Genomic DNA, 2,500 nt, shown 5'->3' on the forward strand with positions numbered 1-2,500 from the left:
CTCTGTGTCTATTAAAAAAATTTCTTATAACAACAACAATAATAATAATAATGAATTTTATCCAAGATATGTTTATCAAATCTTAAAATGTGACGAAAAAAAAATTAGCGAAACAAGGTATGGAATTATGAATAAAAATATTGTTAAAATTCACTAATACACACACACACTCACACACAAACACTTGTAAACACACACAAACACACTCACACTTTCGTAAAATTATGAAATGAGGAATATTCGCTAACTGGAGATGACAGTACGGATTGCGTGACAGGGTCTTCGAAGACCGTTTAATCAAATTCTTATTTTTCATTTTCTTTTTTTTTTTCTTTCTCCCGCTTTCTTATATATATATATATATATATATATATATATATATATCAAGACGCGGGGGAAATGACTACGGAAACAGCTCTCAAGAGAGACGAATCGATATTGCTCTCATTGACTCACGAGAACTATTCTGAACTGCGGTCAATACAGCATCCATTCTGGGACCTTAAGGAACAAATTCCGCGGGAGTATCATACGATTATTGGAGTAATAACATCTTTTTCACTTATTTTGTCTATCGGTGCCAATTGCCTGGTCTTCCTAGTAATCTGCAAGTAAGTCTTCATACAATTTTCTTTTCAAAATATTTATTCTTTACTTCATCCAGCATTAACTTTTGGTCTGTTTTCTTTCTTTTCTGGCCTTCTCAGTTATAATCAAGCATAAAAAATAAACGACTTCTACATGAGTAAATACGTTATATAGTGTATTCCTTTCAATTTGTAGCGTGATTCTATTTCCCAATGTTTCTTCGCATCAGCTGTATCACTGAATATATTATCATACAGAATATATTTATTTTCATTTTTATTGAGCCCTTTACTGCAGAACCGTCCCTAAGTTTACTGGTGACCTGAGCGATTTGATTTTCGGCGCTCATATAAGTAAAATTTTCTAATACTTTATTAGGAGTGAAGTCTGTCAAATGTACGAATTAACTTTGTCATAATTTATTAAATATAAAAATTAAATGTTTACTGTGTTTATTATATTCATGTTTCTCTTTGAATTTAGAAGATTTCAAGCTATGAATAGCGACCCTCAAACACGTGGTTTCACATCCATTTTTCGATTTGTTTGACCCTTCAACCGAACTTGATTGTCATTAATCATTTTGCACAGTGTTCTGAATAACTTACGTGACATCTATTCTCATAATTATAATAGCTCTGTCCGTAAGCTATGTATATATGTACATATATATATATATATACATACATACATACATGTATATATATATATATAAATATGTATATATATATATATATATATATATATATATATATATATATATATATATATATTGTATATCTACAAACACATATGCGTAGAAATATTCACACGACTACACACCTACATACGTATCTACATACGTGTATACATATGTATACATACTTGTTTATCTACATGCACACATATATACGTACACACACACACACACACACACACACACACACACACACACACACACACACAAATATATATATATATATATATATATATATATATATATATATATATATATATATAGTCATATACATACATAGGCGCAGGAGTGGTTGTGTGGTAAGAAGCATGATTCCTAACCACATGTTCTGGGTTCAGTCCTACTGCGTGGCACCTTGAGTAAGTGTCTTCTACTATAGCCTCGAGCCGATCAAAGCCTTATGAGTGTATTTAGTAGACGGAAACTGAAATAAGCCCGTCGTATATATATATATATATATATATATATATATATATATATATATATATATATATATATATATATACACACCTGTGTTTATGTCTATGTTTGTCTCCCACCATCGCTTGACAATCGATGTTGGTGTGTTTACGTCCCCTTAACTTAGCGGTTCAGCAAAAGGAGTTCGATAGAATAAGCACATGGCTGACAAAGAATAAGTCCTGGCGTCGATCTGTTCGATAAATGCGGTGCTCCAGCTTTGCCGCAGTCAAATGAATGAAACAAGTGAAGAAAAAATACACACACACACGAACTCCCATGCGTGCACACACACACACACACACACACACACACACACACACACAGACACACACGCAAACATATATCAACATATGTGAGACCAACTATATATGCATGTGTCGGTGTGTATTGATATATATGTATATATCAATACACGCCGACACATGCTTATATACCTGTATATTACATGAACTCTGTACGTCTGATATCTTGTGAGATTATGGATTTCTACCTAAGCTATTTAACTCCAAAGTGCAAGCTTCGACAGGATCAAAGTATTTCTTTATGGAACAGAGGCATTTGGCCAAGCATGTAAATCTCCCTCTTTGAATGCCATAGATGTTGCTTAGCGGAAACCTCCCGAGGGGCTGACAACGCTTGGCACAAGTCTCATCGCCAGTGTTGCTGTTACAACGCAGAGTTGGTCTCAAACGCGCGAACAATTTCGCCATCCCG

The 2,500-nt window shown here is 33.6% G+C and overlaps 1 protein-coding gene across 1 annotated transcript in view; it reads left to right on the forward strand.

The window, feature by feature from the left end:
* Positions 1-2,500, forward strand: part of LOC106870569 (rhodopsin) — a 284,561-nt gene that overhangs the window by 482 nt on the left and 281,579 nt on the right. Inside the window, exon 1 of the mRNA XM_052969782.2 lies at positions 1-611. This exon is cut by the window's left edge and continues 482 nt beyond it. Within this exon, the coding sequence (XP_052825742.1) occupies positions 400-611 (212 nt within the window). The 5' untranslated portion in view covers positions 1-399. The remainder of the gene's footprint in view (positions 612-2,500) is intronic.

This window comes from Octopus bimaculoides, chromosome 7 (assembly GCF_046866305.1).
Source record: "Octopus bimaculoides isolate indiv1 chromosome 7, ASM4686630v1, whole genome shotgun sequence".
In the NCBI taxonomy this organism is placed as follows: domain Eukaryota; kingdom Metazoa; phylum Mollusca; class Cephalopoda; order Octopoda; family Octopodidae; genus Octopus; species Octopus bimaculoides.